The 14,472-nt window shown below is 39.6% G+C and overlaps 1 protein-coding gene across 4 annotated transcripts in view; it reads left to right on the top strand.

Moving 5' to 3' along the window:
- The first annotated feature begins 12,541 nt into the window (after positions 1–12,541).
- The window catches only part of LOC136825692 (transient receptor potential channel pyrexia-like), a 41,232-nt gene continuing 39,301 nt past the window's right edge, over positions 12,542–14,472 (top strand). The window contains exons 1-2 of one of the 4 annotated variants that reach the window (XM_067082432.1): positions 12,542–12,646; positions 13,153–13,400. In XM_067082432.1, the coding sequence (XP_066938533.1) occupies positions 13,361–13,400 (40 nt within the window). In that variant the 5' untranslated portion in view covers positions 12,542–12,646; positions 13,153–13,360. Of the gene's footprint in view, positions 12,652–13,152; positions 13,401–14,472 lie in introns of all 4 variants that reach the window. The other 3 variants (XM_067082433.1, XM_067082435.1, XM_067082434.1) reach the window with 3 other exon arrangements.

Here is a 14,472-nt window from a genome sequence, read left to right as displayed (position 1 = left end):
TTTCATAACTAGTATTAATACTAGTTTTAAGGGACATAGTAATTCAAATAGTGTTGAGAAATTTTAGCTAAGAATTCTTTGGTGCACAGAAACTGACATTGTAGGCCTGTCTCGAACCCTTCTTTTCTCTTAGTTAGCTTTCTGGAATTCGGATAAGTTATCCTTCTTCCCTCCAATATAAAATCCGGATAGGCATTGAACCCAGCCGTCCGGATAAGCGCTAAGCCCAGGTACCCGGACAAGCGTTGAATTCTATATCATCTTTCCTAGAGGTATGTATTTCCTCTAGTTACAGGTGACTATAGAACAATGCCAGAAAACAAATAGTTAAATGTATATATACTCTCTGTATTATTTATTTTATGAGGGCAGAGCGTCACATCCGGTATGATGAGAGAAACTTTTATAAACAGCCAGTCACCCAGAGTGCGTGTTAAGAATGGGCATGAAGAAGAGTTTTATTTAACAATAAAAAAGAATAAGTAAAAACGGACAGAGATGATAATCTTTAATGGAGACTATATCAGCATTATACGCATTAATCGGTTACAGTATCGGTTAAGGGAAGACTAATTCGGATACGGATAGCATCGGCTAAATGGTCACAAGTCGCACAGGTGGGTCTTTCTGCCCAGCTTGTCAAACACTTCCAGGGCGATCGTACTTTTGCCTAAGGCTAAACAGCAGGGGGTTAGTGCCGTCAGTGCACCTCATGCGGTGCTCTGTAGGCATTACTTAGGTTCTTTGCAGCTTGCCTTCGGCCCTTAGTTGCAACCCCTTTCGTTCCCTTTATTGTACCTCCTTTCATATTCTCCCTCTTCCATCTTACTTTCCATCCTCCCATAACAACTGATTCATTGTGTAACTGCAAGGTTTTCTTGTTACACCTTTCAAACCACCTTTTCTCTCAATTGCCCTTTCAGCATTGAATGACCTCATAGCTCCCAGCGCTTGGCCTTTATCCTAAATTCTATTTTCTATTCTAAATTTAAACTGCAAAATCATCTTGAACTTAATTGTGGCATTTAACGAAATTCTTTTTCGAAATTTTAATTCCTTGAATTTTTGTCGTATGGGAAAGTGTGCTTGCTTACCACCTGCTGTGATGATTAATTTAGCATGCCAATGAATTCATCTTCTATTGAAAATTATCATTAAGTTTTCATGAAACTGGGGTCAAACATTCTTATTGAAACGAAACTTTTTGGTGATTTTTACGGAATATATTGTAAACTTGGCCTCAGTAAATTCAGCCAGTCCTCACATCTTTTAGTCGTGAAGTTGTATATAAGAAAATTTCAACCATCGCCCCGGTGTGAAACTGGGACCGTGAACCAAGTCTTAAAATGTCGGCGAAAAGTATGTCGGAAAACTTTCTTAAATGGAAAGTTCACTTTCTAAAATTCACATTAGGAAAAAATATTGGACAACTTTGAAATAAGTTTGGTAGCATGAAAGTAAATTTCCTGCTAAAATGACGTTGCCAGTTATTGAATGAAGTAAGCCTCCCCACATTAATTTTATACATTTGCCAATGACTTGATCTTTTAGCATAATAAACCATTGTCTTGAACTGGTATCATAAAAGAAAGTGAATCTGACATATCTTTTTACCTGAAGATAGAAAATATGCGGGAAAAATTATTTATAGGTACAGTATTTGTACTCGAAAAAATACTGTAATGACATTTAAATCCTAGAAAAACAAATTGGAGAGAAGTCTGTAATTTCAGTATCTTTTTCGATCAAATAGGACGAATTAGTATTTTTAGATATTTTCGAAATAGTCTTGCTCGACAAGACTCGTATAACCTATGAGGTAACGTTATATTATAAACTGTTCCACTCTATTTATTACATAAGGCAATGCATATTCCCTCAGCACTGATTATATCTTCCAAATTAATGTACATAGAGATGCATTTGCGAGCATGCATACACATTCATAATGTATATATAAATATATCACAACTGATTTTTCCCTGCATGGTATTGCGTCCCGCGTAGAGCCGTGAGTTACAGGTGGAAGGGAGGAACACCTGATGTCACTAAGGTGATCACTTCCTCTCTTATGACCTGGAATTCTTGACCTTTTGATCCTCACGTGACCTTTACTCATGCCTCGCGGGCTCGGAGCATTACTATTCGCCTGTGCCGCGAGGTTATGAGCGTATAGTACGGCTCTCTCTTTCTCATTCTAACTTTGATTCTACTTCAGTAGTTATGAGTCTAGGTTTATCGTCATAATATTCACAGAAGATATTTTTAAATTTTTATAACAGTTAATACAGGTTAGTGCTCTTGGTTATGTAATTAACTGGCTGAACAGTTTAATCTCCAAAATCTATTGCACAGAACATATCCTTATTAAAATTTCCATGCAATTCAAGGTTTGTACACCGTGCGAGTAGTGTATGAGGCGAAGAAAGGTATGCGTGGCAGATCTAGTCAGTAACTGAGTTATTTAACAGAGCCAGGGGACGTATTAATTTGCATTCTTGACAGCTGTGTTTTGCAGCCTCGTAATATGTCATTAGAGTAACACCCTCCAGCGAGAGACGTAAAGTGGTGTTTTGAAAGGTGCTATTCTCCCGTGAATGTCAGTACACCATCCACGTTTTGTGTGTCAAAAGTTGCTCGTAAACTTATAAATTTTAACATTTATTGGAAACCAAACATATTTTCACTTTGACCGTAGAAACGGGAGACGCAGCAAGGCAGAAATTGCACCGAAAAAAAGTGAACGTAATATTACATCCTGTTCTTCCAGGGAGGAAATAAGCGGAGTGTTCTTTATCGAGATGAGCACCTGTGTCAGGGTAATGACTGCCACACACCGCTAACCGTGTGTGATAAATTGTGCCTTGCTGTTTTATTTCATTAAAATCAAGAAACATTTTAACATTAACATTTTAATATAACAATATATAATGATTTTGAAGTTTTTTCATTGCTCCAGTTCTCTTAATTTCAACAATGCTATATAAATAACAATAACCAGGTTTAATTTTGTAATCAGTCGTAGACTGCGGTGAAGGGAGAATCCCATCAAGTTCTCTGGTAAAGACAGAATAAATTTTTCCGGTCAACATCAGCAATGCTGTACTAAGTTCAGCTTCAAATTTAAATGCCCGTTCTTGCGTTCAAATTTAAAACCCACCGTGGATCTTTAAACATGGCGAGCGGCAGTTCTGTAGTCTAATCCCGAGTCACACTCGGCCTCATCTCACATCACCCGTCCCTCCACCGGGGTCCCTCCGGCCATGGAGGATCACTCCTCCGTCACCCCCTCCTACCTGGTGGGTCCTATCGTGACCAGGGTCCCTTCCCCGCCGCCCGCCGCACTTAACCGCAGACCCTTTCCCGCCAACTGACACCTCGTCGCTCTCTGCGCATATCCTTTCAGTACAACAGTGGCTTATGCGCCTAATGAACCAACTTGTCGTAAACTAGATTCGTACAATAAGCTGGAGTGCATTGCATGCGATCTGTTAAAGTTTTATGCGTAATTCCCCTTATTAGTCCATGATCTTGGGAATCTAGTTTAACGTACGAACAATTAGACTCATTAACTGAATTGTGTAAGCAATGGAAAATAGGTAGACAACGAAGTGTGGGATTTAGGTAACATGTTGACTCCTGTAATTTGCAGATTATCATCTTGTAAAGTTGCGTGACTATTTTTCAGTAACACACACACAAAGCAACAAGAAGAATAATTGCATGAAAACTAAACTCAAAAATAGGTTGTGGTACTTTTGACGACTCGCCATTGTTTCTTTGAATATTACTCGGCTTATACTGCCGCACGAACAGACCTTCGTGTCATGACGAAGTGTATAGAGTACAGGGTGAAAAGGTGCCCATCTTCGGCACGAGTGGTCCATTGATAAATATGACTTTCTTGGTATGAATGATTTATCACAAACAGTTCCTTCGTTGTTTTACTCTGGGGTTGAAATGCGTAACTGATCTTCACAGCCAGTCATAGTTTTCCTTTTTTATGCTTGAGGAGCTGATACAGTCTTATGTAGTCTGTCTACGCCTTCTGAGCCTTGGTTGATGGGTTCCCAAGTTCGTCTTGCAGAACGTGTTTCGCTCTGGGGACTGCTACAGCGCCAGGTGGTTGGAGTTGAAGTGGTTGGAGTTCCTCTTGTCAGCCTATTTGCTTCCAATGATCGTAGATAATTTTACTGTTTTTTGTAATAGACTACTATTCCAACTTTGCACATGTAGTTTTAACCATATTGCATGTACCAAATTGTTGTTTCATCAGTTTCACTTGAATTGGATGGTATAAATGTCGCTAAGAAAAAAAAAATAGTATCTGCTGGAAGGGAGACAGTTTTTTTTACTGTAAAAACAATAGTATCTGTATATATAATATACAATATTACATATCTCAATAGCACTAATAACTAACACAAAGTTAAGCAAGGCATTTAGATTTTTTTTCATATGTGTACATACACGTTAAGAGGTAATTTCGTTTATGACGATAAGTTGGTCATTAGAACACTACACATCGTATCTGTCAAGCTACTCACAACCTTTAAATCTTAATTTTATTTTTCTCTCCGGAGATTATAGTAGTCTCTAACCCATACATTCTAACAACTTTCACACGAACTAGTAATACAGTATATTTCAGAATAGTATGTTCTTTTACACGTGAACTACTAATATAGTATATTTCAGAATAGTATATTCTTTTACACGTGAACTAGTAATATAGTACATTTCAGAATAGTATATTCTTTTACACGTGAACTGCTAATATAGTATATTAAAGAATAGTATGTTCCAGTAATTTTTTGCTGCTTTTCAGCAACCGTACATAATTGACTCGTTCACTGGGACATGTTTCTTGCAACTATGAGACTTCGTCGGAAGTTTAATGCTACGGTGCAGAACGGTGAGCACGTGCTGGAACACACCTACGTTAAAGACCCTATTTCTCTCTCTCTCTCTCTCTCTCTCTCTCTCTCTCTCTCTCTCTCTCTCTCTCTCTCTCAGCATATAACCATATACTTTCTGATGGCTTGACTAACTCTGAACCTGTAAGACTTGATCTCATAAGTTCAGTGGGATGTGTGATATAAAAGTTATAAACTGTGAATATATGATAAACATATGCATGCTGTCAAGTAGTGTGTATGCATGTGTATGAAATATGTATGAGTTTGAGTAGGTGGAGTTGGTTTACATTCAGTTCAGAATGCAAAAAAATGTAAGTTTTTCTCCAGTACAGCGTCACCGTTCTTGACGCAGGTGCGGAACTATAGACGCATGCTGTCAATTTTCTTGTTCATCTGTTACCTTGGGATATGGCTCCCACCCATCCACTGCTTCAAATTTTCCCCTACTAGAGTCTAACTAGACGATAGAAGTTGCTTCCCCAGAGGTAGTGTAGACTTTAAGATCTCAGTATAAATAGACTTCATAGCATAAGATTGGATCTTAGAGCAGACTGAATTGTTGCCCTGGCTGGACTGAGCGAATACTTGAATGTTGACATACACCGTACTCTTAACACTTGCTTTTTTCTTAGGGTCGAGCTCTGTCAAGCGTGTATTATGTTAGGATTTATGAAAATTTTATGAAAAAGAGCCATCGATCAAGAGATTGAATAATTGCAAGAAACTTAGAGATAGTGCTGAATCCTTCGCGGTCCAAGATCAACAGATAATGGAGATAAAGGTAATACTTATTAACTTGTTTGGAATGGACACGTTTTGATTGTTCACCCACTTTTGCTTTGGAAATTTGTATAGTGTGAACAGCTGCAAGATTGTTCCATTTAAAGTGGTTACTGTAAATAAAGATTGCCCAGACTGTCTTTTATCGCAAAGGTCTTGCATAAAGTTGTAATGATTAGGTATTGTTTAGAGGAACCTCGTATTTTGAATACCATTGTGTGCTCTAAAAACTTCAGTATGTTTACCAGAAGCTTAACATTGTTATGGATTACACCAACACTGCTACAAAGAAGGCGTTTTTTCTAATTCCATTGACCTGATTCTTGAGTAAGACACGTTTCAAAACATTTTGTCAGATTCACTGTGTTTCTTCTTGGTGCGCACATTGCCCTGTTTTTTTTTTCATGTACCGCGACAGATTTCTTTGAAATCACTTGTACCCCTAACTAATAAGTAAACCTAAAAGCTACTGGTAGAAAGAAACACTCGTGCATGACCGTAAACATTTTTATCTTATTCGGATTTCCACTTCCTCTTTAAAGAAGTCGTGGTGTGAGCAGAACAGCGGTGATTAATTCGAACTTACGGCCCATATCAATTACGGGCAAGCGCTACGAGAGGGCCAAGGGTGGTACGGGTTTGGAGGGGGAGGGGGGGATAGTAAGAAGCATGTAGCCGTGTATGTGTGCGTAGAATGGAAATCCCCCTCTTCATTAAACCTCGTTCGTTTGTTCTCTTTAAAACTCCGACTTTTAATTAAAATCAGTGCCACTTTTTTTTTTTTATGAATACACTTCATACCTGTGTTTTGCGTAGAGAAAATATTCTCTCAGTTACTAGTGTACGTTGTCAGGCTGACTTCGAATATTCGGAAGATTTGCATTTTTTTTTCAAAATCAATTTCATTATTCTTATTGAAATACTTAATAACGGCACTCGGCGAGCTAATGAGCTGTTCCAATACTATCAAAGCATTGCATTTTTTTTTTTACATTAGCTTGTTGCAACACTTTTATTATTTTGATGCTTTTATTCATACCCTGTATAAAACTTTTGAAAGTCGGTAAGTGAGCAAAGAAATATGCGCGCATGTTTAAATGTTTTTATATTTCTTTAACAAGATGAACAAGTGAGTTCTTTGAAGTTGAGGGTTTAGAGATAACTTCAAGTTGAGGTTCAGCGCGCCGTGTTATGGCAGTCGGGAGGAAATGGAAAACTTTTCCACTAGACCAGTGACTTCTGATACTTTTCTCCGAAGTCTTATCTCCAGGACGTTTCAAAGTCTAGTTTTCGTAGGCATGTTCGATAAACACTACACGTTCAAAATATGTCTCCGAAGCTTCCACTACGAGACATGTCTATCCTAATTATTGGTTTCATTTGCCTCCTTCGCTAACTACAAATAGTTTTCACCAAATCGACCTTCCATAGCTGGGTAGTGTCGTCAGTGCACTTAATGTGGTGCACTGTGGGCATTGCTAAAGGGTGTTTGCAGCGTCCCTTCGGCTCGTAGTTAGCCAACTCTTTTAGCTTTTTGTTTCCATTCCTCATCCTTTTTCAGTCCAGCTGTCCAACCATTCTAACTATTAGTATACTTACTGCAGCTGTGGCATTTTCTCACAGTTCCACTTTAGATCCTTGTACTTCATCATCGTTACTTGTGGATCCCTTTATCATACTGTTCACTGTCTTCAGCGCTGAATATCCGAAAGTGACCCAGTACTTGGCTTGACAGCCTAAATTCCACAAAATCAGATAGATCAACCAAAACGACCCCCCAAACTTTTTCTAGTACGTGTTGGCCCGGTAGCAACCAGGAAGAGAAGTCATATGGCGTGACACACAACACATCAATCAGATTCGTAGTGCAAGTTTGTGGCCTCTGTTACGACCAAAGTTTTATAGAGAGAGCCATCGATAGGAGAAGTCTTCCCTGACTGCCTTTCCCTTCCCGAACCCAGCCCTTATCAGCTATGGGGGGTTGTCCCACCCCACCCCGTCCCCCTTTCCCCCAAACATCCTTCAAACGCCCTCTTACGCACGCACAATTTATGCCTGAACTTTTCGAGTTATGTCCCTCCTAAGTCGTCTTTTAGGTATTATGCTTTCCAGTTTTATTTTTAGAGAGAGAGAGAGAGAGAGAGAGAGAGAGAGAGAGAGAGAGAGAGAGAGAGAGAGAGAGACTGATCTACCAACTACCAAAGTAAAACTTTAATGATCATTAATGATTAGATATTAAAATTCAATTTTTTTATTTGGAACCATTGAAGGTTTTGCACACAAACATACTGTATCTATTCTATGTTCAGATACACTTTCTGTATGCTACAGTGTTCTCTCTCTCTCTCTCTCTCTCTCTCTCTCTCTCTCTCTCTCTCTCTCTCTCTCTCAATGCATTGTGACGATGATGCTTTGAATGTTAATTCAGTCATCCGAGCAGTTCAAATGTAGTTTGTTCTTTAATAATTTCATATCTATATTCATAATGTTACTGATACAGTAAGGAAAGCATGAAATTGAATAATTTAAAGGTTTTTAAATGTACAGATAAAGGCAACATCTGCACTGCATGCAGATCAATACTTTTCCAGGAAACTGAAGTGAAAAAGTTGTTTCAAGAGGCGTTTCCCCCCCCCCCCGTGTAGTGGTTATGTGCATATGCGGAGCAAAGAAATTGGGCTTTTAAGGTAATTGGTCTCTCTTTGGAACGTGGATGTAATGGAGGTGGGGTAGGAGTGAGAGAGAAATATCGTAGCATGTTTATAGTATGTGTTGTGTTCTATGCTGCGTCTGTTTCAAAATTTTTACTTGTAAGTCATGTTGTATTCTAAGCTACTGAAAATCTGCTTGAGTATTTCGTGAGCATTATCATCGTATTATACGTTCATTTATCGACACACCAAATGAAATGTGAATAGTTTTATAAAAGATTGAAAATGCAAAGCCATTATAATCCGTAGCAAAATGACTGAACTAACAGCAACACAATACACTAATGGTCAGTAATGCCAAACTCACTCATTGCGGAGGACCCTTCACAGTCAGTCAGCCAATAGGTGCCATATGCAATTAGCTTTAATATCCCTCGGCCACTAGTGTCATTAAATTACCGTAAGTTACAGATGCCACACACACAGTCGATCAGTAGTCTTATGCACAAACAGGCAAGCAGTCAGTCTGCTGTCGCACTCTCTCTCTCTTTGTGGCACACATCAGTCATCCCTCTGTTGCACACATTTCTTAGTCTCCTGTTGCGCTCACCAGCCAGTCGGTAAACTTCTGTCACACAACTCAGTCTTCTGTGGCACACATCTGTCGGTCCTTTGTAGCACAGTCTTAATTTTCTGTGGCACATATTCACATTGTCAAACAGTTAGTCTTCTGTGACACCCACACAGTCAATCAATCTGTTTCTTGTTGCAGTTAATCACGATTCTGTGCCACACATTAGTTGGTCTTCTTAGTCAGTCTTCAGTGGAACTCATGTCTGTCACCCAGTCTTTTATGGTATGCAGTGTCAGTCAGACAGTCTTCTGGGGCAGTGTTTCAATTAGTCAGTCTTCTGGGGCACACACTGCCAAATAGTCAGTCTTGCTTGGCAAAAATGAGTCGGTTGTCTGTCACACAGTGAGTCAGTCTGCTGTAGCGTAGAGCATCTAACTTCTGTGGTACCAAGTAAGTCAATTAGTGATTCTTGTATGGCACACATCAGTTAGGCTTTTAGGGCAAAAATCTGTCACTTTTGTGTCACCGTCAGTCTTCTGTGTCAGTCAGTCAGTCTTTTGTCTTACAGTCAGTCAGTTAGTCGTCTGTCTCACAGTCAGTCAGTTAGTCTTCTGTGTCACAGTCAGTCAGTCAGTCTTCCGTGTCACAGTCAGTCAGTCAGTCTTCTGTGTCACAGCCAGTCAGTCAGTCTTCTGTGTCACAGCCAGTCAGTCAGTCCTCTGTGTCACAGCCAGTCAGTTAGTCTTCTGTGTCACAGCCAGTCAGTCAGTCTTCTGTGTCACAGCCAGTCAGTCAGTCTTCTGCTGTATCACATTCAGTCAGTCAGTCAGTCTTCTGCGTCACATTCAGGTAGTCAGTCAGTCTTCTGTGTCACAGTCAGTCGGCCAGTCAGTCTTGTATGTCACGCATTTAGTCAGTCTTCATGACACATGTTCGATTAAGTTTTCTGGTGGCACACACAGGCAATCTTCTTTTACACACACAGATGCTCTCTGTCACTCAGGCAGTAGGTCGGTTTGCCTAATATTGCAGCAGGGTTGGTTAGCTCGTCGGTCTAATACAGCACGCGGTAGGTGGGTCAGCATGAAGGGGTATGCCCAGTATTTTGGTCAGTGCTCTCTGGAAAAGACACTTACTGTTTGTCACGAATGCTCAGCACTGCAAATGTCTATTAGCCAGTCTGCGATGGCATGTAGTGCCAGTCACTTCGGTCTGGAGTGGAAAAAAAAAAAAGACTGTAGTAAATTGTTAAAGATCACATTCAGTGGCAATTAATTTATATTTCCACTTTCACGCACGTAATGTATTACACTTGAAAATTTTATATATTTGCTGCTTTGTACTTGGCTGAGGCAAACATTGTTGCCGGTTCATATCCCAGGATAATAATAAGAGGATGTTTTTTCCCAAATTTTTTTCCCAAAGACCTTAAACCCAGGTCTGCTATATAACTCTCTCTCTCTCTCTCTCTCTCTCTCTCTCTCTCTCTCTCTCTCTCTCTCTCTCTCTCTCTCTCCTAGGAATAGGACTAAAATCGTAATTGAACTTGAATATTCCTTATTTACATCATTTACAGCTGCAGTAACGAATATTTTTTCATGAGATTATATGTTTTGGATTTATTGGTTTGAATGCTAAAACGGAGTCTTTTTTTAGCAATCTTGTATCTCTAACTCTACTGATGTTTTATTCGCAGTGTATTTATCCCTGAAGTATGCAGGATATAGGTACAGCTGTATGCATGTCTGTGAGAGCGCTAGCACATACGTTGGCTTGTGTACTTGTTTAACAGCAGTCACACCAGCCTTATTGTTCTTTACGTAAATTGTTTATGTTCGTGAGAGAGAGAAGCGGGCGATTTTACTTATAAATACTTGATAGCTATTACACCGATGTGCCGCCAATGGTCGCAGATGTGATGAAACTGGTTTGTGGGGGACTGGGGCGACTGTTAGGAAGTGACTCACAATTTCAGAAGTCTTTAAAGAAATGGAGGAAATGGGATCTTTAAAAGGAAATTGTGTGACGTAAGTATGAGAAAGGAAGGGCTTCAGTTTCCAGGGATCTCTGTAAGGCGGGAGTAATATAAGTAACAAAAACTTGATCATGAGAGGAAGGTGATGACGTATGCCTGATAAGCATGTGTCTGCAGCATCTAAGAAACGAGGGAAACTTTTGACTGTACTCTAAAGCAGTTGCAGATTGATGTTGAACTAAAGACGCTCATGCCTATTTTTTTTTAATTCTTTTCTTGCCAGAGCTACGAGCTTCATGCTAAAATACGCATTCTATCTAATGTTTTTATTCTGTGGACGAAATGAACAAGATTGCAATGGACAGAAATGAACAAGGTTGTTATGGACAGAAATGAACAGGACTGTCATGGACAGAAATGAACAAGATTGCAGTGGACGAAATGAGTAAGATTGTCGTGATTGACATGGACAGAGATGAACAAGAGTGTCATGGACAGACATGAACAGGACTGTCATGGATGAAATGGACAAGATTGCAATGGACGAAATGAGTAAGATTGTCATGATTGACATGGACAGGAATGAACAAGAGTGTCATGGACAGGAATGAACAAGAGAGTCATGGACAGGAATGAACAAGAGAGTCATGGACAGGAATGAACAAGAGAGTCATAGACAGGAGTGAACAAGAGAGTCATAGACAGGAATGAACAAGAGAGTCATGGACAGGAATGAACAAGAGAGTCATGGACAGAAATGAACAGGACTGTCATGGACAGAAATGAACAGGACTGTCATGGACAGGAATGAACAAGATTGCGATGGATGAAATGAACAAGATTGCAACGGAATGAACAAGAGAGTCGTGGACAAAAATGAACAAGCGAGTCGTGGACAGAAATAAACAATATTCGCCACGGATTCAAAAATTATTCCATTTATGATGTTAGATCCATTCCCACGTTCTTGATGTTTGAATGCTTGCTTGTTCATAAGAACCTAATAGTTTTCAGGGCCTGACTGACAAGACATTCGAGTCAATTAAATTTTTTTATCAGTATCCATTTTATTGCATAGGCATTGTTTTTACATTGTTTTTGGGTGGTCGTGGTTCAGATGCTCCATTTATAATAAGGTAAATCTTAAAAGACATTGAAAGAAGCATATTTGGAAGGGTATAGGTTCAGACGAATATATGACGAAAGTCATCTAACAGCCTTGTGTTTTGGTTCTAGGCCTTGTTGATAAAGACTCCAATATGTTTCCTCATTGCATTGATGTTCATAATGTAAAAACGAAATGAACCCCTACTATTCTTTTCTTATCAAAATTATGAAACCGCTATTTCTTGCAGTCTTCTCTGATAATGTAACTCGAGGCTTACTGAGAGTATTACTTCATTTGCCGAATACTTCAAGCAATAAAATTTTACCTTCCAAAAAACTTGTCAGGTCTAGACGGACAGGTACCCTACTTGTGAAATGAATACATAATATAAGATCAGTATTCCTTTTTTTTCTCGAATCTCACCGTGGCTAAGGTGGAGCCACCGGAGAGAGAGAGAGAGAGAGAGAGAGAGAGAGAGAGAGAGAGAGAGAGAGAGAGAGAGATACACACACAGCCCCTGTTACAGCTCGTTCGGCGAATCGGCGGAATCAGTAGAGCTGTGCGCAGTCTACGGTGCGGAGGTTGGTGGGAAGTTGCGCTCAACGAGGGCCCATTCCTCTTGGCCCGTCGCTCGACTGTGTACGGTGATTTTTGTGGCATTTCGTAGATAGGGGTGGCATGCTGTCTTTCCGGAAATTCAAGCTGATTAACAGTGTGTTGTCATAACAAATAGATTTGCCTGATGCGTTTTCATCTTGCATGGCTAATGAACACGGAACCACCGGTGCTGAACAGTTCAATCCTATGAATGTATAGAGAATTTTAGCATTTTAATGTAATGGCGGCTTTCTTAACGAGATTTTGGTTATTTTAGTTATCGGACAATTAATCTTTAAAGTCATTTAGACGAGGCTGGAAGTTATTCGGATGAGAAAGTAGGACCCCGGCTACGCAAGGTGCTTTCAGAAAATGTCGGAACCTGTGCGTTCTTTTGTTTTCTGACGTGTTCGTGGAATAGTCAGTGGATGATGATTTTTTATTTTCCTTGCTCTTTGTCAGTGCTGTTGTCAAATTACATATTTTAAGAAATGGGTAAATAGCAGTTTCCATTTACCAATCTAAGGTATATTTCTCGTGCATTTCAGCTCCCGACCTTTTTTGAAGAAAAGCGAAGTCGGGAAATCGGGTGAATTTTAAGGCAAGCAGACAAAACGCCCACATAGGTGTTAACTTTGTGTGTGTGTTGTGTGTCTCTTCGATGACTTTTTTAAAGTCAACAAATAAATCGAAGATTTAATCTGACCTTCTCTCCACCTACGTGAAAGTTCTGTTGGCAGCCCTGATTGGTCTGTCATGGCGGGGTACCTGGCCTTAAAGTTTATGGAGAACGGTGGTAAGTAGGTCGTCCATTTTTGTCCTTTTCGTAAAAGATTAGTGGTCAGGATTACCTGCATAGCTCATAAGAAATAATGGGCATGAAAATCCAAAGGATACAGCATTAATTAATTGCGAAATGAAGGCAGTATGTGCTGAAGAGTGGAGGAGTTAGCACAACCATCATGGCTGACCGCCCTTGACTTGCGTCGCAAATTCTCTCTTGTCGAGTTCTTGAACGGGAAGGGCGAGTATTTATTTTGTGCACTTGTGTAAAAAATTACATTTTTGTTATTAAGTACAAAGGAGTGATAATCAGCCTTTGCCAAATACCTTTGTACGTGAATATTCTGAATCAATATGGTCACGTGGATATGGCTCAGATGCGCTGACGGCAAAGGAATTTTGAGAAAGGTCAGGTTTTGTTTTGAAGTCCCTCGACGAGCTGGTCACCAGTGCCAATCTGTTAGTATTGCCAGAATTTACTGGGATAAAATACTAGTGCGTGGTTAAGTATAATATATGGGAAAATATATATGGGGAAAATTTTAGATTTCTTTGTTCAACTGGTCGTGAAGAAATGAAATGAAGGCAGCAGATCGATCATAAGCATGACTGAATCCAACTTAAAGAAGCCTTAAATTCTTCTCTCTTTTTTGAATTGAAAGTGTAATCCGTTTAACGTGATTATATCTGTAATCTCCCTGCCAATACGTGTCTCCGGGCTCACGCCGAGGGATTTGAGAGTGCAATTGGTAATGCGTGTTCTCTCCACCAAATCGGAAGAAAATGCTCTTTTCTGTTTGGTCGGTGAACAGATCAATGAAAAGTGAAAGTTACGAGATACAATCCTAACAAAAATTTTCAATATAGACTGCGTATTGATACAAAGACTGGCACAGATTTTAGCTTCGGTTAGAGAGAGGAAATGGCGTTTGGAAATGTGTTGTTAAGCCGTCTCGGCTGAGAAAATTGGTGCAAATGCATAAATAATACGTAAAATGGGAGTGCTTTTTTTTTATTGTATACTAGATTCCTGTATGTCACTGAGATACCCATATGGTTTATTCAAGATTTATATCTCAATGAAT

The sequence above is a fragment of the Macrobrachium rosenbergii genome, chromosome 39 (genome assembly GCF_040412425.1).
Source record: "Macrobrachium rosenbergii isolate ZJJX-2024 chromosome 39, ASM4041242v1, whole genome shotgun sequence".
Taxonomy (NCBI): Eukaryota; Metazoa; Arthropoda; class Malacostraca; order Decapoda; family Palaemonidae; genus Macrobrachium; species Macrobrachium rosenbergii.
This window is presented reverse-complemented; position numbering and strand designations above follow the sequence as displayed.